This window comes from Geotrypetes seraphini, chromosome 1, assembly GCF_902459505.1.
Source record: "Geotrypetes seraphini chromosome 1, aGeoSer1.1, whole genome shotgun sequence".
Classification (NCBI taxonomy): Eukaryota; Metazoa; Chordata; class Amphibia; order Gymnophiona; family Dermophiidae; genus Geotrypetes; species Geotrypetes seraphini.
Genome location: NC_047084.1, coordinates 48787018 through 48813968, shown reverse-complemented (window position 1 = coordinate 48813968; position 26951 = coordinate 48787018). Strand labels below are relative to the sequence as shown.

Below are 26951 nucleotides of genomic sequence, written 5' to 3'. Positions count from 1 at the left end.
AAGAGTGAGAGAAATGCTGGACCATGACGGAGAGTGCAGGAGGAAAGAAAGAAAGGACAGGGTAACATCAGGATACATCACGTTTATTTAAGTCTTGATATACCGCTTTTATAATCATAGCGGTTTCCAATTACCATATTTTTCGCTCTATAAGACGTACTTTTTCCCCCCTAAAAGTGGGTGGAAATAAGGGTGCTTCTTAAAGAGCGAATACTAACTAAATCCGCTCCCCTACCTTAATTTCTCCAGCGGTCCAGCGCTGTAGGGCAGGAGCTTTCAGCCTCCTGTCCTTCCATCTGGCTTTCTCCCCAGCGGCAGGCAGTCGGAGCGGCAAGAAGGCAAGCTTCCTGCCTTGCCACTCCATGAATGGTGGTACAGCCCCTTAGCCTCTTGTCCTTCTCTCCTTTCTCCCCCCGAGTGGTACCGGCAAGTGCGAGTTTTTCGCTTCCTGCCTTGTCCCGCACTGCTCTGTGAATGGCTGTCCCAGTTCTCGCAAGAACTGGGACAGCCATTCACAGAGTGGCGTGGGACAAGGCAAGAAGCAAAAAACTCACACCTGCCTTCTTGCCGCTCTGACTCTGCCTGCCGCTGGGGAGAAAACTGGATGGAAGGGCAGGAGGCTGAAAGCTCCTGTCCTACAGCGCTGGACCACCGGAGAAATTAAAGTAGGGGGGACTTTGCCTGCCTCTGGGTGAGGGGCCCTGCCTGCCTGCCCCTAGGCCTGCCTGTCCTGTCCCAGCCTACAACTAGACCACTAGAGGGGGGGGGGACAGGGTACAGAGCTTGGCAAGGAGTGTGGGGTTGGGTGCAGAGCCTGGCAGGGAGAATGTGGTTTAGAATGTTTTTTTTCTTCTCTAAATCTTGGATGCGTCTTATGGTCAGGTGTGTCTTATGGAGCGAAAAATACGATAATACAAAGTGTTAAAAAGTTTAAAATATAAAAAAATATAATAAAGGGAATGCATAAACAATTACAATTCAGACACAACAAGATACACATGGGCAAATAGGGAGGATACATTGTTTAAAATAAAAGAAAGGGAAGGAAAAAAAACAAAAGGTTAAAAAGGGAGTCTTTGATGTGGGGCCTATTGTCTGAGTTTTTTGAACAAAAAATTAAGTATAGATCTCAAAAGCATCTCTGAAAAGAAATGTTTTAAGATTAGATTTAAAATTATTTGAGATTCTTTTCTTGTCTCAGGGTAAGAGGTAAAGTATTCCACAACCTTGGAGCGGTTACAGAAAAGATTGTTTTACGTGTTGTATCAAAAAACAATTGGCGGACTGAGGGAACTGCTAAAAGATGTTGGGAGGAGCGTAGTGTCCTCTGGGTCGTGTGGGATTAACATCCTATCTATAAAGGATGGAATGTTATTAGATTGAACTTTAAAAGTAAGAAGCAGTATTTTGAAACTAATTCTATAATAAAATCCTAATAAAATGAGAATGAAATGGGTAGCCAATGTGCTTTCCTGAGAAATAGTGTTAAAAAAGATCAAATTTTTTAGTGTTAAAAATGATTTTTACTGCAGTATTCTGAATGATTTGTAATCTCCTGATCTCCTTTTGAGTGATGCCCTGGTAAAGTGAGTTACAATAATCTAAAGTTGAAATTACTAAAGCATGAACAAGGATATTGATTGAATTTGGTCTGAGTAGTGATTTGAGAGATCTAATCATTTTTAGTTTGAAGAACCATTTTTGTACCACAGAGCTGATCTAAGCATGCTGTCCAGGATCACTCCGAGAATTTTAATGGTTGGTACAAATTCTATTGGGATTGAAGAAATACATATTGGAGATATAAGGGTTTCATGTCGGTCTTGAGAGAAAAGCATACATTTGGTTTTTGGTATATGAAGAGTGAGAAGATTTTGACAGAGCCAGTCAGACACAAGATTTAGGGCTCCTTTTATCAAGCCGCATTAGCAGTTTAACGCGCGTAATAGCGGGTGCTAAACCGCCAGCCACGTTAGCCGCTACCGCCCCTTCTTGAGCAGGCGGTAGTTTTTGGCCAGCCCAGGGGTTAACATGTGATGAAAAGTCACACGTGTTAACCCCGCTAGCGCGGCTTGATAAAAAGGAGCCCTTAATTTTTAATTAATAATCTGGATTTCAGCATTATTGTAGTTCAGAACTGGGTGGATTAGTTGAATGTCATCTGCGTAGGCATAAACTGTGAATCCTACAGATTGGGCGACAGTTAACAATGGCACAAGAAACTTTGGATGTTATAATTGATGGTAAACTGCTTGATTTTTCACAACTGCAACACAAATTTGGTCTTAACAAACTGAAAAAATTATAGATGGTTGCAGTTGAAGCAGGCCATTCAGAGGGGGTTCCCTGAATGGAAGAATCTTACAAATCAATATAGTTTGCTGGTCTTGTGTTTTCAGGTGGACTTCCTGGGATACCAGGCCTCTCAGTGGTATAAATTAATATTTGGATTTTTGAATAGGAAACCAAAAACTGGTCTTCGTGACATCTGCAGCATTGAGATTAAGCATCAGATTACTGCATCTCAATGGCCACGAATTTGGTCTTGGAGGATGAGATGTACGATGCCAGCATCTATGAGACAAACTTGGTTTTTCTTATTACATAGAGCTTTCTGGACCCCTGTTCGTTTACATAAACTAGATAGTTTCAAATCAAATAGATGTTGGCATTGTCATCTTGATGCTGGGACTTTAGATCATTTACTTTACTATTGTCCCTTGATTCTGCAGTTTTGGAGGTCTATTTGGGATCAAGTAAATAACATGTTAGAGAATTCAGTGGCTTTAGCTTACGATACCATTTTATTTGGTACTCTTATGAGAGCGAAAAGTCAACTTTTAACGAATAATAACAAGCTTCTATTAGCGATGACAGGGGTTGCCATGCAGCTTATCTTAAGAAATTGGAAAAACTGGGATAGGTTGAACTATACATTCTGGTGGGAATCCCTGTGTTGTACATATAAAATGGAGCGTTGTATGGTTATACAACAGGGAAGACTGAAGAATTTTATAGAGGTGTGGGAGCCATTGACTAAATACTGTAAAGAGGAACAATTTATTCTATTTTATAAACAAGTAAACATACACATCCTGGGGGGGGAAGGGAAGGGAATTTTATGATTTTATGAATGGTTTCATGAAGGTTTGATTTATTTGTTTGTATATTAGCTGGGAGGGAGGGGGAAATTTCTTTGTTGCAGTAATATTTGAAAGTTTGCTGCGCTTATTATACAATGTACATATATGTGATTCATTTATGGCGCATTTGTAGTTTGAAAAATCAATAAAGAATTAATATATATATATATATATATATTTTTTTTTTTTTTTTAAAGGGAAAGATTTGGTGTTGAATGGGGGCTAAGTCATCTAAAAGCTTTTGAGATGCATTTGTCCATATTTCTATCTGTTTGTCAATTAGTGAAGTTTGTTATATTGAGATCAAAAGAATTTGCAATGGACCCTTGATTTAAATTAGTAAAATCTCTGAAACTTACCTGGGTGTTTGGGGGACTGCCGAAAGGAGTAGAATTGGTTAAATTAAATAAAATGGGAATGATCTGTCCAAGGGAGCTGAAGAATCTCGGATAGAAATATATCTTGTTTCAAGTTATTTGCAAAGAAGACCATGTCAAGGGTATGCCCAGCTGTGTGTGTTGGCTGAGAAATGAGAGGAGAAAGAATTAGATCTGAAATATGAGTTAGAAAGTCAGAGGTCAGAGGGTTGCTCATCTCATTAAAGTCTCCTAATAAGATAGGACTGGTAACTGCAGTGCAGAAATCTAAAGTAAGGGAACATAGGACTGATAAAGAGTCCCTAGTGATGAGCGGTGGGGAATAGATGAGAAGAAAATCAAATTGGATTGTGTCAGATAGGGAAAAGTGCATGACTTCTAAGGAAAAATTATGTTCTTACCTGTTAATTTTCTTTCCCTTAGACGCAGCAGATGAATCCAGAGACCAATGGGATAGCCCACATCTACCAGCAGGCGGAGATAGAGAAACTGATTAACAGGTGGTCCTATTGGCTGGGACTCCTCCTGATTACTCAGTATAGCTCCTTGCCCAAGCATCCGAACCAGCAATAGGCATAGCATGTAAAAAACTTCTTTCCCATAACAAATCTCAAAATGCAATAATACAGAAAACAACCTGCTACAATAACAAACTGCGAAACTTGCAAAAGAAAAAACCGAGACAAGATCCAGAAAGGGTGGGGCTCTGGATTCATCCGCTGCGTCTAAGGGAAAGAAAATTAACAGGTAAGAACATAATTTTTCCTTCCCTAGCAACAGCAGCAGATGAATCCAGAGACCAATGGGATGTAGCAAAGCAATCCTCGATCTGGGTGGGAAGCAAACGCCGCCTCCGCAACAACCGAAGCACAAAACGCCCCTACCGCAAGCGCCCCCACATCCAAGCAGAAATGCGGAGAGAAAGCACTCTCGTAAGACCAAGTAGACGCGAGAAATCTCCTCCAAGGAAAAACCCCTAGGCCGAGCCCAAGAAGTAGCCATCGCTCCGGCAGAATGGTCATGAATGTCTTTCACCAACTGCTTCCCTGCCAGCAAGCAAGCATAAAGAAAGTCCTCCTGGACCCATCGAGCGATGGAGGCTTCGGACGCCGCCATATGTTTGAGGCGTCCCTTGAAGAACACAAAAAGGTGATCTAAACAACTAAATGTCATTAGAAACCTTGCTCGCAGAGAATGCTACGCACTTTCAAAAAAAAAAAGTCAGTGAAGAAAAGCACGTCTCCCCATTTCTCCTCCCAGGAAGAAGGAAGGAAAAGTGAGCGTGTCATAAAAGAAAGGATGACCCCTCCTGAGAAATAATTGTGGTACCGTCCGAACTGATACCCCAGATTTTGGAAATCAGAAATAGGAATCCCCGCTGAACAAGGCCTGCAACCCGGAAAACTGCAGAGCCGAAGCTATGGCCACAAGAAACCCCGTGTTCCATGGCACAAGAAAGACACGAAGCCTTCGGTAACTGCGAAGAAGCACCTGAACATTGCACTCCGGACTTTCTAATTGGTGTACAAATATACCGTACTCCGTTTAGGAACTACATGAAGCTGAGAAGTAATCGAAGAGCAATATACCTGGCTCTTGTAACAAACTAAGAACGGCACTAGAAGCGGAAGGGAATTGAACGCTAAGCCCCCGGCAATGCCCCTGTGCCAAAAAGGAACTCCGGAAGGGTGCAAATATGGAGAAGTATCCAAGAAAGGAAAAACCTCCAAAAGGAAGCAGAAGCCACAGGTTAAGACGTCTGCAGCGCCTGGATAAGAGAAGAAACAACAGGTCAGTCATGACTACTCAAAAGCTAGGTCGTAATACCAAAGTAGCACGAATATCCATATTGAGCGTACCCTAGGTGAGCAAAGCCAGAGATAGTAGGAAACTTCATAGTCCGGCTGTCGACAGACTCATCAGATCCGCATCTCAAGGATGACGCAGCCAAGCCAGAGATTCTACAAATACTGTGCCCGGAAAGCGAGCTCGAGATGGCAAATCCAAGCTAAGATCAGCCAGGGGAAAACACTGAAAAAAAAGAAGAAACGAGAGGCGAGAAAGAAGCCACGCTGCTACCCCCTCTGACTCCCAGTCCCTGTGCCGGCTGAAGAAGCTAGGAAGCTTGGAATTTTGAGACGAGGCCATGAGGTCTAGGACCAGGAGATCCTGCATCCATAAAAATAGCTGGAACGCCTGAGCCAAAATTCCCAATATCCAAGATGCAGAAGAATTCACTGCTGCCCGTCCAGCACCTCATATTTGTACATGTTTCCAGTGTACTTGTATTCATTGATTCTATTTTGTAACTTATCGCTGACTGTCCAGCGCCTCTTGTTGTAAACCGCCTCGAACTACCATGGCTTTGGCGGTATATAAGAAAATAAATTGTTATTATTATTATTACTCACCTATACACCTTCTAGAGCGTACACAGCGCTGCACACATTAATATACACAAAATGGGCCATGCTCAGATGGCGCGGAGAGAAAGTCTATCCACATTCTTTTCCTGGCTCATAAAATGAACTGCCAACAGAAGAGGAAGATGAGGGTCCACCCATCGAAGTAGAACCACAACATTACCCGCCAACTGAGTACAGCACCTACTGCCCAGGCTGTAGAGAAACACCCCCATCATAATACTGACTGAAAAGACCTACAGTGTCATTCCGGAAGAATGGTCCGAAGCTCCAGAAAGGTAGCCTGACCATGCTCCAGAGTAGAAGAGCGAACAAGTACTGAGTCGTCTATTAATACCAGACTCCTGGAGCTGAGGAGGGAAGGTATCCAGCCCCCCAACCCGACAGCCTGGGATGTGTGGAGACCATAAGCTAGTCCAGCAAAGACCGAGGCATGCCTTTGAAAAGAGAAATCTCGGTGAGCCACCAAATCCTACAGAGCTATGCTTGAGGAGCCTACCAAAGAATTGGAGCCCTGAGATACCGGGAACCACCGGAACAAAAGCGACTGCTGAAGCGTTAGCATGAGAAAGCAAGCCGAAGTTCCCAGGGGAGTTAGCAACATGGAACCTTGAACTGGTACAGAATCCCCTACTCTTGGTCATGGTGACCGAAGAAGAACGCAAACCTGAGACTGAGACCCCTCGCCCTAGCCTCAGGTAAGAACACAGTTCTCTCCCATATGAATAAAAAACAGCTTCCCGATATACCTGTAAGTAGTACAAGAGAAAAGAGCGCCACGCAAATTCGAAGTCTAAAGAACCGAGTAAAGAAACCACCCCTTATCAAGGCAGGCAAATGGCCCGATTAGACGACGTCCAAATCAAGCAGCCAGACAAGAAGAAAGTAGGCAAAACGCCCGGAAGTGCCAAAAACTACTGCCCTCATGTTTTAAAATGAACATGAAGCCTTGGGTGGCATGGGGCAAAACCGAAAGCGTTGCTCCAAGAGAGGCAAGCAAACCAAGCACCAATTCGGAGTCCAGTACAAATACCGGCGATGCGATGGTCATATTGGGATATGAGAGAATACGCCTGTGAGACTGATCGCCGTAAAGAACTCCCACTAATCGACCCCAACAAGAAAACTGTAACACGTCCCTGCACCTTTTGGACCGGGGGGACCAGCATTTCCGCCTCGAGCGCCAGGAAGTCTCGAAGGGGACCCTGCACCCGCACCACCTTAGGCAGCCCAACATACAGGGAGGTGCAGAAAGAACCAGCAAAGGGATAAGAGGATGCCAAGTTGACCAGACATGCTCACGTCCCCCCCCTCCCCTCTGCTAGGACATCGAAGGAGTCAGCAGACCCCTATCAAACAACACCTGGGAGGCCGGGGAACGGGCTGGACGAGAGTGGTAAGCTCTGGACGAAAGAAAACCACCTGGAGAAGACCCCAGGTTCGCAGCTTAAGAAAGATGGTAAGAAGAAGAACCCGGCCAACCTGGACTATACAGCCTGGATACTGAAAAGAAGGGTCGGGACAGCTAGGAGTGAAATAACACCACTTAAGCGTCCCCCAAAACCAACTGCTCCGAAAGGGAAGACCTCACAGTAAGGCACAAACAGGCTACAGTGCCCCTTAGCAAAGTCCATGAATCTGGATGGCTGAAAGAGAAGATTCCCCTCCCGAAATAGAAACATCAAGGAGAAGGCAAAATATCCTGGGCTTCCGCCTCCAAGAGTAGCCTAGTACATGGCGTCAAGGAGATGGGAACGCTCGAAGAACTATGTGCACAGGGAAAATTAAGGGGCTATGTAGCCGACGGCAAGAGAATAAGGTGCCCCATAATCTGGAATGGCAACCTGGAAACACAGCCCTGGCGTCGCTCCAGAAATGAATGAAACTGAGCCCTGCACACTGGAAAAGGCAAGGTGCTACCAAGCCACCCCGCGCCATCAGCACCGTGCAGGTCAACCGGATACCTAGCACTCCAGTACCAAGAAAATTGTTATAGCACTACCAGATACCAGCCGCGCGGCCCCAAGGCACCAAGCAGAGAAAAACAGACACCAGGCAGAATCCTTACCATACAGATAATAGGATAGGACTGAACCAAGATCCGTGAATCTCCCTGCCGCTGATCTCCCTCAGCGGCAATTTGCCTGTACCGACTCAGTGCAGGGAGAAGCTGCAACTGAGAAGCCAAGCATGGGTCTCCCACTCCAGCAACCTGAGGCACAACCAGAAGGCTCCTCAAGAACTGCCGCTGGAGAAAAACTCTCACAGGGAATCAAACTGACGCGGCAACAGCAAATGTAACCCACAGCCGCATCAATTTGTATTACCCCCCTTTTTTTTTTTTTTTTTTTTTTAAATAAAAAGAACAGGGAGACTGCGGGGAGCGCCGAGAAAAGTCAGCTGCCGAACCGACTCTGAGGACGCAGCGGCGCCCCCGCCAGCGTCTGAGCATTAGCGCGAGCCTCCTGCTCGCTGAAAGGCACCGGCTCCGCAAACATGGCCATGCGTGCAACCGGAATCCCGCCGCAGCCCACGCCGGGTAAACGGCAGCTGTAGGGAACAGGCCGGAAACGTTAGGGCCCTCCCGACCAAGCATTAGCACAAGCGCGCGGGAAGGAACCGGCTCGGACAATCGCGCCCAATTTACAAAGTTGGAGTCCACCAGGCGAAAATAAGTATACACCCAAAAAACTCAAAATTTAATCTCCATAGACAACACGAGCGAACTGTCCCAAGTGCAGTGATTCACAAATAAATAATCAAGGTGGTGAACCATGCGACTGCACAGCCGCAGTTTCCACAGAATTTACAAAAAACATAACCTACAGAACTCAGGACACCAACAACAAACCCCGCAGTTCCAAGACAACTGCAAAAACAAAACTCACAGCTCCAACACCACTAGAAAATATAAACCACAGTTCACAAAAAGAAGTACTCACAACCTTGATGGCAGGGCTGGCAGACGCCGGCAGACACCGGCCGAGCCCTACAGGAAGGGCACATTCATATATAGTAAATTTAGGTCTCTTTCACTTTTTTTTTTTTTTTTAAGGGAAAGAAGAAAAAGAGAGACCTAGGTATACCCTCTATCACTGGAGGGAGGGTGAGGCAGGGACAAGGGAGGGCCCAAGTGTAACCTCTAAAGCCGGCACCGATCAGCCGGACACCCCTGTCTCACTGAAGAGAAGATCTCAACAGGAGAAATAAATCAACCAGCTCACTGAAGAGAAAGCCTCAACAGGAGAAAATAAAGGCCCAGTCACAGCCAGAGTCCAGGAGCTAGGGAAACAGCGACCACACCTGCTGGGAGATAGAGAATACTGAGTAATCAGGAGGAGTGCCAGCCAATAGGACCACCTGTTAATCAGTTTCTCTATCTCCGCCTGCTGATAGATGTGGGCTATCCCATTGGTCTCTGGATTCATCTGCTGCTGTTGCTAGGGAATCTCTGATTAGAGTCATCACACTCAAATTTTATTTTTAGAGAAGAGGGATTGAAGGAAAAGGGAGCAAGATGCTGGGCTATAAGGTTGGAGGATGGAAGACACTAAGAATGGTAGAACCCTGAGGGAGAGGCAAGGAAGGGGTGGCAAGGAAATGGATGAGAGAACAGTTATTACAGGGGGTAGAAATATAGTCACAGGGAGCATAGAAGGTGAAAAGTGGAACAACCGACTAATTCAATCCACCTCAACCAGACACAAGAGAACCCACCCACTATTCACACACCCACCAACCAAAAATGTCAAACGAAAAAAACTGTATGACAACCTAATGGCCACTAGAGCAGCGAAACTGGACAGACAACTCACCAATCTGCTGATCTCGACCACAGACTACAAAACCTTTAAAAAAGAAACAAAATACCTACTCTTCAAAAAATACATAAAACCAATATAACACAACCAGATCTGTCCCAAGCTTCACCTGCAATACTATACACTCCTTGGCAAATTAGAAAGTGTTCAAACTATTCCTTATGTATTTCTTAATATCATGACAATTCTTATGTAATCCGCCTTGAATCACAAGGTAATGGCAGAATAGAAATCACTAATGTAATGTAATATAAAAAGGAATGAAAGAGAAGATGGAAATTTGATAGGTAGCTGAAAACTGAAAAAGGATGAGAAAGAGGCAGGAAAGAGCTAAAAAGAAGCAATCAATATGTCAGAGGCAAGTGTAGAGAGGAAACAGACAGGAAAGAGAGGAGAAAAGACAAAAAGGACAACGGCTATTTGAAGAATTAGCAGATAACGGACAAGAAATCAGAAAAGAGAAACTGGAATGAACTTGATAGAAAAAAATAAACCGTCTAGATAAAGGAAAAAAAAGCATTGATTGTTTTAAATGTATTACAGATAATTAGCAAAAATAGTTTAAATTTTGACAAATAAACCTGCAGAATTTTTAGGTGTAGAATTTTGATTTTTCTTTTTGCATAGAATTCCACCAGAAGATAATGGTACATTGTAAAAACATCCAGGGTTAAAAATAGGATATCTTTGGCTAGACTTGTTTCAGTAACAAAAAGTGCTGAAAAGGAGCCCAAGCTGACCAGGTGACTGCTAGAGGGATAAGACCCTCCCCCTTTAATCCTTTTTCACAGAAAGGATGGTGAATGTATAGAATGGCCTCCAGGTAGAGGTGGTGATGAAAAGTATCTGAATTCAAGAAAGTTTGGGACAAGTAAACTGGATCTCTAAAGGATAATAATAGATGGCATGGATAGGCAGGCTAGATAGGACATATGGTATATTTTTTTTGCTGTTTTTGGAGAGCTCACCATATAATATAAAAGTTATGATTTGATGTCTACCTAAAACCTTTTATGCGACGTGCCTCCTAAGTTGCCCCACAGCTCTGCTGGGATGTCTGTGTGCCCAATCTTGTAAAGCTACTGGTCCCCCGACATTCCAATGGTTTGTTTTTGTTCATTTTCCCCTTGAATGCTTTTTGAAAATGGTTCTTAAAAATTCAAAAGCACTAAAACTTCTAAAATAATGTGATTTTTGGATGTCATATTGAAAATGCCCCTCTAAGTATGGCAAACTAAGTAAAATAGGAGGTTAACAGTAAGAAATTGCAAGATGCAGGAAGACTTCCAAAGGCTAAAGCAAAAAACACAAATTATTATTATTATTATTATTAATTTACAATTATTTAAAACCCGCCTATCCACAAATCTAAGTGGGATACAATAAAGACATACAAATTTATAAAAAACAATAAAAACAATAAGTGCAAATCAAGTGTAGGTAAATGTAAAGCATTATACAGTGCATAATTAGCAAATATTGTATGAGAGATCACCAAAGCCTAGAATGCAGTAGTGAGAAATGAACGGCATGATAGATCATTCAAGCCTTCCAGATGTATTGTCTAATATTAAGATTCTAAAAAGGTAGATATTTTTACTTTTCATCATATTTAATTTAAAAAAAAAAGAAAAACCAAAAGCAAGATTTTTGCTTACCTTTTCTAAACCTTCAATTTCAGATCTGAAGTTTTTTTCACCTTCCATCATTTCTTCCTCTTCAAGTGTTCTCTCATCATCGAAGTCATGTACCAACATTTCTGCTGTAGGGTCAAAATCATGATCCTCAGAGGACAAAGAACCAACTATAACAGAAACAACCTTAATCACTTTAGCAATATACATGTCTAATTTGTCTCCTAGAATAAAGGGACTAGTTCAAATGTAGCAGATACACAGTTGTGGAACAGGACAGTGATGGATGAAGTATTTTTGTTTAGAGACCCACCCAACTACTTTGTTTCAAAATAGCTAAAAATGAATATACTAGGATAAATTTGCAAATATCAGATTCATTATATGCAAATCCTTTTCATGCATATTTTGGCTATTTTGAAAACCAGACTGGTTAGGTATGCTTTAAGAACAGGGTTGTGAAACAATACTTTAGAAATGGCATGAAGTCTCAAATGTTCAAACAGGTATAATAAAAAAAGGACTTTTGGAATCAAGTGTGTGTTTTCTTTAAGCACAAGTAATCTGCAATAAAGTGAAGTTACTTACTTGTAGCAGGTGTTATCCAAGGACAGCAGGCAGATATTCTCACATGTGGACGACATCATCCATGGAACCCTGATACGGACCGTCAATGAGCATAGTGTCACTTTAAAAGCTTGAAGACCACCCGCACCGTGAACGCTCAAGTGCCTTCCTGCTTTTCTGCTCGTGGAACCGCCAGTTAAGTAAAAAAGCTAAGAAGTCAACCGGGAAAGGTAGAAGGGTTGTGAGAATATTTGCCTGCTGTCCTCAGATAACACCTGCTACAGGTAAAGTAATTTTTCTGTATCCGAGGACAAGCAGGCAGTATATTCTCACATGTGGGACTCCCTAACTGCCAGGATCATGGCCTTGAAGGTAACATTATGTATCATACCTGGTAATATTATTTCCTTTAGTCACAGCAGATAGATGTTATCTATCTACCAGCAGGCAGAGATAGAGCAAAGCAGTCCTTAGCAGGGTGGGACAGAGACAGTACGCAGAAACAAGGCATACCAAGACTTGTGGTCCACCATCCTCGAAAGAGATGAAGGATGGACCAAGGTATATCCACTGGCTCCTAGAACCACACAAAAAGTGAAACTTGTTACATGTAGTGCAGTGCAGAGCAGCAAACCTACTCTAGATTGGTGTCAAGTAAACTGAACCTAGGGAGCTAGAGCTCCCCAGGGTGGGAAAGGAAGTGCTGCCTCCAAGCTTCAAAGGGCAGCAGAGAAGAAAAAGTCTCCCTAGAAATGGCACAGCTCCATGGAGACATAGAAAACCAAGGAGGGTGTCCATACAGAATGTACCTATCTATCTTAACAAGGGTTACATTCAATCCCAGAGATGGTGCTGTGAACAGAACTTCAAAATAGTGCTGCAGAGAACAGCCGTATCCGAGCTGTGCTCCACCATGGAGGCGCCCCCCGGTCTCCATCAATGAAGCAGTGCGCAATACCTGGAGACAGAGCCTTGTCACATAGTCAGCCAGCTTGGACTCCACACCTAGCAAGAAGGCTGTGTGGTGCTCTCCATCCAGGCTTCTAGAATGGTGTGCTACATCCAAAGATGGAGTTATGTTAAACATGCAAGTGAAGCCATGCTCTACATGCAAAGATAGAGAAGTACCGAGCAGTGTCAAGCAAGCAAGTGGAGCCGGAAATGGAGCTGCGCATAGCAGGCAAGTGGAGCTGTGCTTTACATCCATCCAAAGATGGAGCTATGCCAAACCACCAGCTGGAACAGTACTCTAAGTTCAAACAAGCAGTGCAAAATAGGTAGCTGGAGCCTCGTTCTACATCCAGAGATGAAGCATTTTGTACAGAAAATAAGATCCGTGTTCAACATCAAAAGATGGAGCCATGGCATACATGCATCCAGACCCTCTCAACATCTCGTAATAGAGCTGTGCACAACTGAACACTGTAGGTGCACTATATATCCTACACTGAACAAACAGGAGGTGCTCTGCTCCACATCCAAAGACAGAGCTGATCTATCAATGGGCCTGTCAAAAAGATAGAAGGCACCCCCCACACACACTCTACTTCCAGAAATGGAACTGCTCCATAGCTGGAGCAATAATGAAAAGGCAGAAGGCACTACTCTCTACAGCCAGAGATGAAGAAGTCTAAAGCTAGACACATGCCAGACAGGCAGGAAGCTCCCCACTCCACATCCCAAAAGGGAGCAGATTCATGTAATGAACTGAATGAACAGGCAGGAGGCACTATACAGTGTATCAAACTGCTTTGTGGTGAACAGGCAGGAAGTTCAACATTCCACCGCCAGAAAAAGGAGCTGTGTCGCATATACAAGGCACTACGGCCCACCTGTAAGGACGGAAGTACGAGGCATCCTGGAGTACAGATGGTGCGTGAATAACCTGTGGCGGAGCAATACGAAACCACCAGGAGGTACCGTTTGCAGCTTCCACAATCGCTCCATGCTGATCTGGCAGAGAAACATCCCCCATACTCATAGGCGGAGACATACTGCAGCTCAAGGAGCAACCCCATTCCATAACCCGAGAGGGAGTTAGGAGTGCAGGACAAACACCAGATGGGATACAGGGGATCAGTAGGGAACTAACTTGCACCGCCAGCTATAACCTAAGATGGGCACCCAGGGAGCACAGTCCCCTTGCTCAACTGAGTTAGCATAGCCAAAACAGAAGCTTAGCCAGAGCTAAGCTTGGTGCTGTCTTCCTGCTGGTGGATAGATACAACCCACTTGGCTGGATGCATTTGCTGATGACAAAAAAAAAAAAAAAAGGTGTTAGAGAACAACCAAGAGCCTGGCAAAAACAACAGAGCTGGACAGAAGTTAGCTTCTAAATAGAGAATAAACTTTGGAGAACTGTTTTGCTGAATCAACTATCTTGACTTGTAAGTTTTTCCAAACAGTAGTGAGATGTGAAGGTATGGATAGGGGAACAAGTGGCTGCTTTACAAATGTTCTCAATGGGAGAGTATCATAGATGAGCTACTGAAGTGGTCATTGCTCGTATTTTATGAGCTGTGACATGCTCTGGAAGTGTCAGCCCATCCTGATCATAGCAAAAGGAGATACAGTCCATGAGCCATGTTGAGATGGCTCTCTTGGTGACAGGAACTCCAAGTCTGTTAGGATTGAATGACACGAACAGTTCAGTATAAATTCTGTGATGCTTGGTACAATACAGGTAATGAGCCAGAGCACATTTACAATCCAATGTATGAAGTACAGCTCTAATGGGAGGAGAATGAGGTTCTGGAAAGAAGACAGGAAGAACTATAGATTGATTTAGATGAAATTCTGAGATGACCTCTGGGAGGAACTTTGGACGAGTCTGAAGAACAACTCTATCCTGATAGAAAGTTGTATAATGTGGATCTGATATTAGTGCTTGAACTTCACTAACTCTGAATGCAGATGCAATTTCCATAAGAAATATCACATTCTAAGTGAGGTACTTGAGAGATGAATTCGATAATGGTTCAAATGAAGGCTTCATCAGATGAAAATGTACTAAATTAATATCCTATGGAACCAAAGGGGGCTTGAAGGATGGCTTGGTATCAGTTTGTTTTGTCTATTGGTGCATGAAAGCACTAGTAGCATGGAGGTGAACTCTTATTGAAGATGTCTTAATGCCAGAGTTGGAGAGTTGCAGGAGATATTTAAGCACGGATGGTAAAGGGAAGGTTATTGGATTTAGCGAATGATGATTACACCAATCCAAGAAGCAAGTCCACTTAAAGCAATAGCGGTGCTTTGTGGATGGTCTTCTGGAAGCTTCAATAATATTTAATACCAATGACAAAAATGTAGAAGCATCTAATGTTTGGGAGAGAGGTACCATTCTGCGAGTGCAAATGAGAATAGATTGGGATGGAGAAGAGAATCCTTGTTCTGTGCCAGCAAGGTTGGAAAAGACTGGTAGCATGATGGGTTCCCTGCTGTTGAGCTGCAGGAGGAAAGGGAACCAAGATTGACGTGGCCACCAAGATGCTATGACAATTATGGTTTGGGCCTGATTAAGACTGAGGAGAGTCTTCCTGATTAGAGGTATTGGCAGTAAAGCATAATGAAACTGGTTCTGCCACTCTAGGGTGAAGGCATCTGGAACTGAAAAATAGAAGTTTGTGATTGTGAAGGGCAGCAAAGATCTATCTCCAGGATACCCCAGTCTGCAAAGATCTGATGCAGGGTTTTGGAGTTGATTGACCATTTGTGAGGTTGCAGGATTCTGCTCAAGTTGTCAGCCAAGATATTATTTTTCCCTGCAAGAGAAACTTCTTGAAGAAATATATTCCGAAGACCATATTAGGACTGCTTATTGGCAAAGTCGTCAAGATCCCATATCACCCTGTTATGTAGTACAGGGCTACTTGATTTTCTGAGCAGATAAGTACTTCTTGATTGAAAAGATTATCCCAAAAAGCGTATAGAGCGTTGCGGATTGCTCGAAGTTCTAGGGGCTCCTTGGGGATGAAGGCCATCGAGACTGGCTCCTCAGCTTACCATGGAGGCATCGGTTGTCAATATATTTTAATACAGTGGTAACTCATACTTGAAACAGAAGGCCTCTGGAGAGATTGGTCAGTGATAACCACCATTGGAGTGACCTTTGTAGATGTGAGGTTACTTTGAGTCATTGAGACAGGAAACCAGTGGCTTGAGACTATTGGGTGGAAAGTGCCCATTGAAGATCTCTGAGATGTAGACAGGCAAAAGGAGTTACACGTACTATACAGGCCACGTGGCAGAAGACTCTGAGCATTTGGCGTGCTGATATGTAGCAGGAAGAGAAGACTTTATAGCAAAGACAAATAATAGTGTTTAGTCTATGTTGTGGTAGGAATGCAAGAGTCTGGATCGTGTCCAAAAAAGATCCAATAAACTCCATAGTTTGAGAGGGATACAGATGAGATTTCTCGTAGTTGACTGCGAATCCCAGAAGTTCAAGTATGCAAACTGGCATTCATGGCTTGGTAAGTCTGATGAAGTGTAGAGTAGAGAGGTGGGGACAAAAAGTAATCCCTGCAGTGAAGTGCATATTTCATCCCTGTTCCCCCGCCTAGGGCACTGCAAACAATCATTATATATATATATATATATATATATGTAATGTAATTTATTTCTTATATACCGCTACATCCGTTAGGTTCTAAGCGGTTTGAAGAAAATATACATTAAGATTATAAATGAGAAGTAAGAAGGTACTTAAAAAATTCCCTTACTGTCCCTTACACACATATATATATACATACACACACACACACACAGTCATGTGTAAAAAATTAGGACACCCCATTAAATATTCAGTTCTTTCTTAAGAAATGTTTACATATTGAAATCAAAATCTTTTATCTCTGGAAAAGAAAGCGATGTAATTGCAGGTAAGCAACAAAACTTTTCCTTGATTTACTCATGAAACTAAAGATATCCACAAAAATGTGTATTCTAACAGAGGAATAAATTAGGACACCCACCCCCCACATATCCTCCTACTTAAAGTGACTCAAATCACACACAGGGGTATCACATCAGGTGCACAGGATTAGAACAATATTACTCAACATTTTGAAGGAGGTTTGCCCTATTTAAACCTCAGACATTTCGTTTGGTGTGCTCATGACTGCTGCGGTGAATGTGAACACCATGGTGAGATCAAAAGAGCTGCAGTTTATATGGTAAGGGATTTAAAAAGATCTTGAAAGATTTTTCCATTCCATGGTCTGGAAAATAGTGTACAAGTGGAGGACTTTCCAAAGAACTGCCAATATGCCCAGGTCTGGCTGTCCAAGCAAATTGACCCCCAGAGCAGACCGCAAGATGCTAAAATAAGTCTCCAAAACCCCTAAAATGTCATCAAGGAACCTTCAGAAGGCTCTTGCTACTGTTGATGTGAAAGTGCATGCCTCTACAATCAGAAAGACTGCACAAATTTAACTTGCATGGGATGTGTGCAAGGAGGAAACCTTTGCTCTCTAATACAAACATCAAGGCCAGACTAAAGTTTGCCAGAGAGAACGTAGACAAACACCAGGACTTCTAGAATAATGTTCTATGGACAGATGAATCTAAAATTGAATTATTTGGACACCAGAAAAGAGGACGTTTGATGTACACCAAATACAGCATTCCAGGAAAAGAACCTCATACCAACTGTGTGTCATGGTTTGGGGATGCTTTACTGCAACAGAACCTGGCCAGCTCATATCACAGAATCCACCAAGAATTCTATTGTTATCAGAGGGTGCTTGAGTAATATGTGAGTCCATCTGTAAGAAAATTAAAGCTGAAGCGGAACTGGACCCTGCAACACGACAATGACCCAAAACATACCAGTAAATCCACCAAGGACTGGCTGAAAACTAAGAAATGGAGAGTCCTGGAGTGGCCGAGTCAAAACCCTGATCTTAATCCCATTGAGATGCTGTGGGGTGATTTGAAACGGGCTGTACATACAAGAAACCTCTCAAACATTTCACAGCTGAAAGAATTCTGCATTGAGAAGTGGGTCAAACTTTCCTCAGACTGATGTCTGAGACTGGTAGATGGCTGCAAGAAGCGTCTCATTGAAGTTATTTCAGCCAAAGGGAGTAACACTAGCTATTAGAGTGTCCTAATTTATTCCTCAGTTAGAATACACATTTTTGTGGCTATCTTTTATTTCATGAATAAATCAAGGAATATTTGTTGTTTACCTGCAATTACATCACTTTCTTTTCCAGAGATTTAAAAAAAAAAATTGACATCAATATGTGAACATTTCTTAAGAAAACTGAATATTTCATGGGGTGTCCTAATTTTTTCACATGACTGTAACTGTTGCAATTCATGAAACCTTTATACTGTATAAAGTTTCTTTTTATTATTCTCAACATCCCCAACTGTGATTATCTCAAAGAGCCTGATAACATGGCAGAATTCAAAAGGCCTAAGTTGAGAAATTCCAATAAATAAAATTTTAAAATAAAAATATCCAACATACTTACGAGAAATAGTTTGGCTCAGGCTTGAAAATTAGAAACTTAATGCTGCATGGCAGTGCAATGTAGCAAGTCTATAAACTCCACCTGATTCATTCCATTCAAAATCTTTTACACCCCTCCAACCCCTGAATGTACTTGTATACTCCATTATCAGCCGTCCAGAGTAGACTACTATTAACTCCCTCTCTAAAAGTATTTGGATCAAGGACTACAAACAACTCCAACTTATACAAAACACGGCTATTAAGCTCATCACCAGTAATCGTAAGTTTGACCACATTACTCCCCTACTCAAATCTGCACACTGGCTCCCTATTTCACATCACATAACTTACAAAAAACTACTCCTCATTTTCAAGATCTGTGCTACCGAAACGCCACTTTATATAAACACTTAACTCCTTACTGTCCTGAGAGAACCTTCAGATCCTTTGATCAAAACTGCTCAATTGTTTCCAAATTCCTTGAAATTGTTACAGATACCACTCGCTGCACAGTCTTTTCTTTTCAGGGCCCAGAACTCGTCTCTCAGGTTAAAGTCATCCTTAGACAAATTCAGAACAGACCTCAAAATGCTTCTTTTCTCTGACACATACACTTAATTTGTCACCCTCTTGAACCACACGTGACAGATTTCTTTCCCCTCTCATACCTCTTGACAGTACTGAGAAAGACAGGCTGGACAATGAGATCATACCTTTCATTTTACCCAACCCTATTATCCTATTACCCCTCTCCTCACTTTCAAGTTGTATCTGACATAAGGATACCAGACTGTCGAACGTAGAAACCCAGACATATGGCTCAACTTGTTTCTGCCCCAGCCCCTTGTTCCACTTCCAGCCCCGCCCCCACAAAGCCTCAGTCTTCTCTGACCTCCAGGCCTTGTCCGGAGGGCCTCCAAACATGCACGGATGCATGCGACATCATCCACCCATGCTCAGAGGCCCTAAAGATGCGGCCGGAGGCTGGAGTTTTCCAAAACATGGACAAACTACTGGGTTTTGGAAAATCTGTCCAGGCACCTAGACAGTCCTCTAAAAAGGGGACATGTCCAGGTTTTCCTGGACATCTGGTAACCATAGTCTGACACATCCCTTTTCCCTCTAAATCTAAATTATAAGTCACTTAGACATTCTATATAATTGGTGGGATATCAAGTTCTTAAAAAACTTAGAAGATTCTTACTTGATATTAATTTTCTCCCTAGTGTCAATTCTTAGGAAATAAGACAGAAATTGATACCAGCTTTATAGTTTACTTTTATATTGGAGGTTTCAATTGTGCTAATTCATAAGATCTGAAACCTTGACAATCAGGATGCACAATTCACAAAACAATTTTATAACCAATTTCAGGAGACTATGTACAAAGGAGTTTTGCACACAGGGTCTTTTCTAATAGTACTTTCCTCCAACCCTGTCCTCAAAAAACAAATAACCAGTCAATTTGTTAGGATTATCAAGAAATAACACACGTGCATCCACTGAATTTCCAATATAACAAATCTTCTGTATGCATTTTCTTTCCTGCATAGTCACTGCAATAATCCTGACTGGATTGGTGTGCCTTCAGGAATCACTTTTGTATTGGACTGTGTATATTTACAGTGAGCACAGGTGGAAAATATTCACAAAAAAGTTCCTACCCAATGCCTGTGCCCATTTCTTTGAAAGATTAGCCATTTCTTTCTGCTGCTCACAGTGCTCATTCTTGCCTGCTGGTTCTCCAGCCAGGTACTAAGGAAATTAAATTTTGGAAATTAATGAATTCAGGACCTCCCAGACTAGACTTGTTAGGTACTAATACTATGCTCTTTTTAAATCTAAGAGGCTTGTTAAAATGCTTTTTTTTTTTTAATGAGCTTAGTGTGCTTTACATGGTATTTTCCCCACACACTGAGCCCATTTTTAATGTGACAGTAAAACAGGGGTTTTTTTTCTGTTTTTATTTTTGCAGGTCCCTTGTATCCATTAGCATGTAAAACCTGCAAAAATAAATAAATAAAATGGAGGCGCTAATCCTGACCTGCTAGTTAGCACATCCATATCCAATCTTCACCCATGATACTTTAACAAATATTTAACACAAGGTCATTAGCATGCATAAACAAGCAAGTAAGCCTTTTGTCGTGTGGTACTTGCGTTAGGGCTTAGTGCACTTTAGTAAAAGGACCTTAAGTTCTTAGAAAGAGGATGGTAACTCCAAAATTACCTACTAAAACCCACAAAAGTCTTGAGATATATTAAATTAAGTAGTATCAATTATTGTGTCATTTGTTGCTAGACCTAATATATAAAATATGGTGATGTTTAGTGAAAATTTAGAAGGCTTCAGTCCCAATCCGTTTGTCTACTGGAAAAAAAACCCTCTTAGTATATCAGCCCTTAGTGCCAGATTAACCAAGCCTACTCCAAAACAGGAGGAAGATTACTAAACTATATAAAAAATTGTGTAAAACATCCAGGCTACTATTTCATTAAGAAAACCTGAAGACAAGTCTTTAAATTCTTGAATGTTTTTCACATTCTCCTTTCTAAAAACTATTTAGTAAGAGCCCCCACCCCTTTTTTTAAATCACCAACTGCTGCTGTAAAAGCCCCAACGCGCATAGGAATTCCAACCCTAATGCAGCTTGATAAAAAGGGGGCCTAAATCTTCTGTTGAGAGACTGTTATCATCCATATACACTTAAGGCTCCTTTTACGAAGGTGCACTAGGGTTTTTAGCGCACGCACAAAATTACCGTGCACTATAGTGTGCGGTAGCCAAAAATCTATTTCCTCCTAAAAAGGAGGCGGTAGTGGCTAGCGCGCTATTGCGCGCATTAAGGCCCTAGCGCACCTTTGTAAAAGGAGCCCTTAGGCAGAAGAGTTATACTTGCTTTGGAAGTAAGTTTATGTGGAAGCTTTTGGGGAGTCTATTTTGTTATAAGGCACATATTACTCCTTTTACAAAATCTGTGCTATCAATTCTCACTTGGCAAAATGTGATTAAGCCCATAAAAATTGAATGGGCTTCATCACATTTGCCTTATGAAAATCAGCACAGTTTTGTAAAAAGGAGCACATAGACCCTTATGCTGCCTTTACATAACAGGTACTGTACATATGTACCTTCCCTGCCTAGATAAACTATTATAAAATTACCTCTCAATACTTTTGATAATATTAACAGTTTACCATCCCCTGCCACTTAAGTTTTGAAAAAAGTCATGTAAATAGAAAGCACTTTAAAATAGAAGTAAATAGTGGTTTAAAAAAAAGGTAGATGATTTTATCTATTAGAATTGTTAGGCTTCACTTCCAGTTGTATATAAATTTATGAGAAATAAGAGTAAAACTTCTAGTCAGAATGCACTTACTCTGAAGTTACAAAGTAGGAATACACCATATGACTAAGAAGATCTTTCTCCACCTAGTATATAAATATTGCACAAATATAATTGTAAAAAGTGTAAAGCCAAGAGGACACAGTCAGAATAAAATAGGGAAATCAAGATATAAACCCAAAATATGCAGTACATTAAGAAGACCACCCAAGTTGATATCTGAACATTCACAATAAGCAGACAGCACAAACATTATTTAAAACAAATGACTGATTTTACTTCTATTAATATCATCTGTTATGAAATAAATTATAAAGTACATGTGTTAAATAAAAAAAATCCCAGAAAAGCTAAAAACAGATAAGGTGCACATCACCCACCTTGACCAATATACAGCCCTGAAAATCACATATTGTTACATAACTGGACAACACGTGCATTTGTTTACATTATTAAAGTGAAAAGTCCACGAAGTTTGTAATGAAATAATGTAAAATCATGAAGTAACATTACAGAAGGCTCATTTAAGAGGGGGTCCATAACCTAAAATGTTTAAGGGTACAGAAGTATTAAGGGCTCCTTTTACAAAGGTGTGCTAGCGTTTTTAACGCACGCACCGGATTAGCACGCGCTAGCTGAAAATCTACCGCCTGCTCAAAAGGAGGCGAAGCGGCTAGCGCACGCTATTCCATGCATTAAAGCCCTAGCGCAGCTTTGCAAAAGGAGCCTTAAGTTTATAATCAGAACTGCTGAAATGTATCCTAGATGTGGAAACTGACGACAGCAAATTTCTTCAAGAAATTCATTCTTCTTCAACAATTCATTCTTTTTTTTTTTTAATCTTTATTCATTTTTAAAACTTTAAACAAGTGTAACATAAGATACATTTTATACTTTAATATCACTTAATATACCATCAAAAATAACTCACATCAGATATCTCCCTCCCTTATATCCAACAATTCTTAAGCATAATAAATCAGAAAATATTCCCTTCCCCCTTCCCCACCCTGGACATGTATGATCAAAGGGAAAAAAGTAATATTCATTCTGTACAATAATTTAATGGCTCCCAAACATCCCTAAATTTCTTAAAATACCCCTGCTGTATGGCAATTCATTCTTTATAAACCAATCTAGTATCTGATTTTATAACAGAAATTAGAATAGACCAAAATAAGCACATTTCCAATTTTTTTTAAATTGCTATAGTAATTAAGGAGCCCTTTTACTATGCTGTTGTTGGTGCTAACTTCACCTAAAGCAGCAAAAAAAGGGACTACCATGGGACGCACTGCAGCATCATGTGGTAGTTTCTGAATATAAGCACATTAATCTGTGTTAATTTTATTTTTGTCATTTGAGGGGGCAAATCAGGGCCAGAGAGTGGGCATTCTCATCCTAACCAGTTAGTGTGCAGTAATGTAGATGTACACTGCTAACTAGTTATTACTATCTATAAAATATGTGGTGGTGGTAAGTTAAAAAAACACAAAACATTAGGGCATAGCCATAGGAAAAAAAGTGTTATAGCTGCAGTAAAAATGGCCTTAGTATGGGGGGGGGGGGGGGGGAACGTGTTAAGGGTATGCCAAGGTCAATATTTATTGCAGCTTTGTCTAAAGGACCCTAATTTAGGTACAAGTGTTTCAGGAGTTACCAAGCAGCTTAAAACTATTATGAAACAATGGTTATTTACCGAAATGTTACTGACAACAGTTCACAAATAGCATAACAGATCATACGTGAATTTCAATACTACCCGTATGAAAACGTAGCCCCCTCCCCCCCTCCGCAGCATTTATGAAATCAAAAATTTTAAAATCACAATGTATGTATACCCAGATTGCCTTTAGGCCCCCATACCAAATAATTCCCGCTTGGATCACAGAAGAGAGAAGAAAGCAGGACAAACCTGGGCTCGAACTTCCAAAGGAAGCCTAGAAAAGAAAGAATGGAGTTAACTGCTGCGATTAACAGACATACCGCACTTTAAATAACCACGATACGAAACCCTTAACTTAACACGAAATGACATTAAAGGCATGCAAGAAACGAGACTAAGAGCAAGGTGGAAGATCTATCATCCAGAGGACCCCCTATCAGCCTCTTTCAATAAGAATGTTTCCTAAAGATCAGCTAAGTAAGCCTGGAAAAAAAAAGGAGAGCCATCCCTCTCAAAAAATAATAAAACAAAGTAAAACGAGTAACGGAGCACTTTCAGCCCAAAAGCTAAGTCAGACAAGAAGGATGCAAAGTGCTGCGACGGTTCAGGAGGAGCGCCGGCGGCGGGGAACGGAGCTGGCATTTTTCTAACATTTGTAATAGGGATGAGTCTGTACCCTATTGCCCTCTCACAACCTCTCAAGACCCCAAACCACAGCAAACCGGTCCCACGCCCCACTGCTTTCCCTAGTACATACACCCTCCTCCCGATACCCAGCCCGGCCCGGGCGACTCAGCTTCGCTACTGCGGTCACTGTGGGCAGATAGGCGAGCCGCGGCCTATTCCTACAGGATCCCGCCCCCCACTTCAATGCCGTTCCCAACCGCTACAGCCCCCCCTACCGCTCCCCAGGCCGGAGCCGCCATCGCAGGAGACCACCCTCTGCGCTACAAGAGGCTGCTCGAGCAGTCCCGGTTACACGACGAGAAGAAAATTGCCTTCTTAGTTCCGCCGCTTCTACCCGGTTTTCCTCCTTACCTCCGCCATATTGGTACCTTTAGGCGAACGAGCAGCTATTGCGCCAAATACCCGGATGAGACAGCTGAGCCAATGGCAGCCGAGGTGGAGGAAGGTGTCTGCTGGTCCAGCGGAGGTGAGCTCTGGTGACAGGGGACTTCGGAAACCCGAAGTAGAACGTACCCGTAGGAATCGGTCGCTCGAGACTGACATCAGACTTTGGCTGGCTTCAAGAGAATTTGGGGCGAACACTTTTTAAAGATAAACACCCCAAACTTAGTGAGGGATCAGTTGAAACAAAGGTGCTGAAGTTATTGACAGCTGCCAGAAGCGTCAGTTAAAATGTCAGGACAGAGTTGATTGTAGTTGCTGAGATCTTGTTAATAAAAACAAACAACTTCTAGACATGTTAACGATGGAAGCCGTGTGACCTCCTAAAACAAATTATACCCTTTTTTTTTCTTATCACATGCCGGAATTATTTTCCCCCTACAAAACTAATTTTTTTTTTTTTTTTTTAAACTCGCATCAAATGGGCTTCCTATTTTGGGGCTGTTAAGAGATGGCTGTGATGTGAACTTCCAAATCCTAGGCTGGAGTCTTGTAATTCATAATTTAATCAGAGAGAAAAAAGTGGGACGGGACAACAGACCTTCAAGTCAGATCACAATGTTAGATGGACCAGACTACAGTCACCCCAAATATTATCAAACTGTTTATTCAAATCCAAACGGTTTGGATTTGAATAAACAGTTTGATATTTGGCTTATCCGTGGTCTGGTCCTTTGAACATTGTGATCTGAGATGAAGGTGCATTGTCCTGTCCCACTTTTTTTCTCTCTGCTTGTATTGTCATGGGTTTGTATCCTGCTGGACTCTTTGCAGTTACTCATAATTTTAATGACAGAGAAAGGTTGAGAAGGGATTATTTAAATTTGTGATAGTATTTTCTCAAAACGTCACCACCAAATATAAATGTGTAGTGCTGTAACTACTTGTTATTCTGCTGTGTGTTTTAACAATTATGTGTTTAATATGTACATCACTTAGATTTAAGCGGTTTATAAATTTTACAAATAAATAAATCGATAGTTTAGCGTCAGTGAAAGATGATGGTGTCTTTCACCTCAACAGATACGCAGCCTCAGTGGTGTAGCCAAACAGCCACTTTTAGATGGGCCTGAGCTCAAATTGGGTAGGCGGATCAGTTTCTCTGCCCCTGCCATACCCCTTCCCTTCATTCTGTCCTCACAACTCAAAACATAAAATACTTTAACTAATGAGGATCCCTCATCCTCTGTTAGCTGAAGATTTCCTCTGAAGGTGGGCAGAACTTGTTTGGTAGGCAGCAGCAATGACCCTGAACCACAAATGTCATCACCCTAAGCACAGATTGGTTGATTCAAGGATAGTACTGCAAACTGCTGAGCTGGTAGAAGGAAATTCTGGCTGCTGCTGGAGGTCCTCAGCTGGTGATGCTTGGAGATCCCCACCAGCTAGAGCAGGGGTGTCCAACCTTTTGGCTTCCCTGGGCTGCATTGGCTGAAAAAAAATGTTTCTGGGGCCGAACAAAGGCGCAAATGCTGCAGCAAGACAGAGGAGGGAGCAGGCAAGACGGTAAACATCCGAGAGCAGCAGAGGAAAATACTGCATTGCCCTTGACTGGGGCCACACAAAATACTTCACAGGGCTGCAGATTGGACACCCCTGAGCTAGAGCAAGGGACAGGGTTGGTGTTAGACATGCTGGGGCCCAGGTAAGAAAATAAAAAGAGCCCTCAATCCCAGCGCTGTAGCAAGGTCTATGCAATAAAGAGCTGCATGAGAATGGAGCTGTGAGCCAATGAGAATCTCCTCCAGACTTGCAGGGATCCCACAGGGATGGAAGGACTGCCCCTGGGGCTCCCTTGAAAGCCTGCATACCTCCCTGTGTCCTCCTCAGTCCTGAGCTCTCTTCTCAAGTACTTCAACAGACTGCCGGCAGTGGTTCCTCCTATACACTTCTGGTGGCTGACATGGAAGGCTTCTCTCTAACACATTTTGTGTCAAAGGGAAGCCTTCGCTCTGATGCAAAACACATCAGGGAAGTCTGCCGAGTCAGCTGCCCATAGTATGTAAGAGAAACTGCTGTCAGGAGCAAACAGACAGATGCTGCATGGGCTTAGGAGTGGGTAGGATGGGAGGGAAACAGAGATGCTGGGTGGGCATGGAAGGGAAACAAATGCTACATGGGCTGGGTAGAAACAGATGCTGCATGGACTGAGGGTGAGAGGAGGGCAGCAAAGATGCACAGGCTGGGGGATGAGAAGGGAGGGAAAGATGCTGGAAAGGTGGGAAGGAAATAAAGATGTTGCACAGGCTGAGGGGTTCGGTAGGGATGGAAAGAGATACTACATGACTAGAGGGGGTTGGGAAGGGAGGGAAAAATAGATGCTACTGTTGGAGGAGAGAAAAGAAAGGGAAAATGGTTGGACAGGAAGGAAAGAAAGAA

General features: G+C 42.3%; 1 protein-coding gene across 10 annotated transcripts in view; it reads right to left on the bottom strand.

The window, feature by feature from the left end:
* The window catches only part of MIER3 (MIER family member 3), a 146025-nt gene extending 121521 nt beyond the window's left edge, over nt 1-24504 (bottom strand). Inside the window, exons 1-4 of one of the 10 annotated variants that reach the window (XM_033930962.1) lie at nt 24483-24504; nt 23645-23718; nt 21812-21864; nt 11423-11526 (exon numbers count right to left, since the gene is read on the bottom strand). In XM_033930962.1, coding sequence (XP_033786853.1) covers nt 11423-11521 — 99 coding nt within the window. In that variant the 5' untranslated portion in view covers nt 11522-11526; nt 21812-21864; nt 23645-23718; nt 24483-24504. Of the gene's footprint in view, nt 1-11422; nt 11569-21811; nt 21865-23644; nt 23719-24201; nt 24222-24346; nt 24430-24482 lie in introns of those variants that run through there. The other 9 variants (XM_033930991.1, XM_033930972.1, XM_033931023.1 and 6 more) reach the window with 9 other exon arrangements.
* Nucleotides 24505-26951: the final 2447 nt, after the last annotated feature.